At 39.7% G+C, this 1318-nt stretch overlaps 1 protein-coding gene across 1 annotated transcript; it reads left to right on the top strand.

Moving 5' to 3' along the window:
• Positions 1-336: 336 nt before the first annotated feature.
• LOC138377834 (probable ribonuclease 11) lies at positions 337-936 on the top strand. The gene has a single exon (XM_069462877.1). The coding sequence runs from the start codon at positions 337-339 to the stop codon at positions 934-936; it is 600 nt and encodes a 199-aa protein (XP_069318978.1).
• Positions 937-1318: the final 382 nt, after the last annotated feature.

The following is a 1318-nucleotide window of genomic DNA, read 5'->3' as shown; positions in this document are numbered from 1 at the left end:
TGTGAGCTAGGCTGACGCCACGGCACTCACTCTAGCCAGGGCAACAAAGCGACACTCTGTCCCCCCCAAAAAAAAAGAAAAGAAAAGAAAAGAGACCAATCTTAATCTTCTCATTTATAATCTTTTATTCTTTTTAATTTTATTTATTTACTTTTTTTATTTAAGAATATTATGGGGATACAAACGTTTTGGTTACATAAATTGCATTTGTATCATTTGAGTCAAAGTTATTCCCACCTAGTATGCACTGTACCCGTTAGGTGCGAATTTACCTGTTCCCTTCTCCCCGCTCCCTATTTTTATCTCTACTGCAGAAGGGATTACACCAGATCTGAGATGGAAACCTTCTCTCTTCTGCTACTCAGCCTGGGGTTGGTGCTTGCAGGAGTTTCAGAAAGCATAACGGAGATAATTAAAGAAGAATTTACAGAGGAAGAGATGCAACATGACATGGCAAAAAGTGACCAAGAAAAACAGATCATTGAGATATTAATGAACTTCACCCTGTTAGATAAAAATACCAGCCTCAGCACATCCAAGGATATTATATCTTTCCCATCATTGACATTCAGAAGATTACATTATAGTGTCCCCAAGGGAAACAGTTCAGGTGATGGCAAAGAGTGTTGCAATGACATGACAGTTTGGAGAAAAGTTTCAGAAGTTAATGGGTCATGCAAGTTGAGCAGTAACTTCATCCATGGCTCTTTGGAAGTGATCCATGGGGTCCACAAGGCCCCAAGCTGCAAGTTTGGACACAATCGTGGCATATGCTGCTGTGAGAGTCCAGAACTGGAGAATACTATGTGCCAGCTCACCACAGGCAAACAACTCCCCAGATGCCAATACCACGGTGTTACTTCATTAAAGAAAATGTTGACAGTGCTGACAGGTCATTCTCTAATGAGCTGGTTGGTTAGTGGCTCTAAGTTGTAAATCCTACAGAGCTTTGAGACTGGGGTCTAACTAAAGAAGGACATATTCATGTTCATTTTTTTCCTTTCCTTCCATTATTCAGATCTACCCTTTAGCACTATAGTAAATTCTTGCTTATTTACTAACTGAAAGACTGAATATCCAAAATTGTGAATAATTCAATTAAAATTTATAACTGATCCTGGAGTACAGATTCTCTCTCTCTCTCTTTCTCTCTCTCTCTCTCTCTCTCTCTCACACACACACACACACACACACTTTTCTTCTGAGCCAAATTGAATTCCACCCTAGCTGTACTATAAAGCCAAGAGGCTGAGTCCACTTAACTGGGCAAAATTAAGGAGAGAAGGCCCCAAACCAGTATGAATAATTAAGAGTTAAT

This window comes from Eulemur rufifrons, chromosome 2 (genome assembly GCF_041146395.1).
Source record: "Eulemur rufifrons isolate Redbay chromosome 2, OSU_ERuf_1, whole genome shotgun sequence".
NCBI lineage: Eukaryota > Metazoa > Chordata > Mammalia > Primates > Lemuridae > Eulemur > Eulemur rufifrons.
The sequence above is the reverse complement of the archived record's forward strand: the minus strand, read 5'-3'. Positions and strand labels throughout refer to the sequence as shown.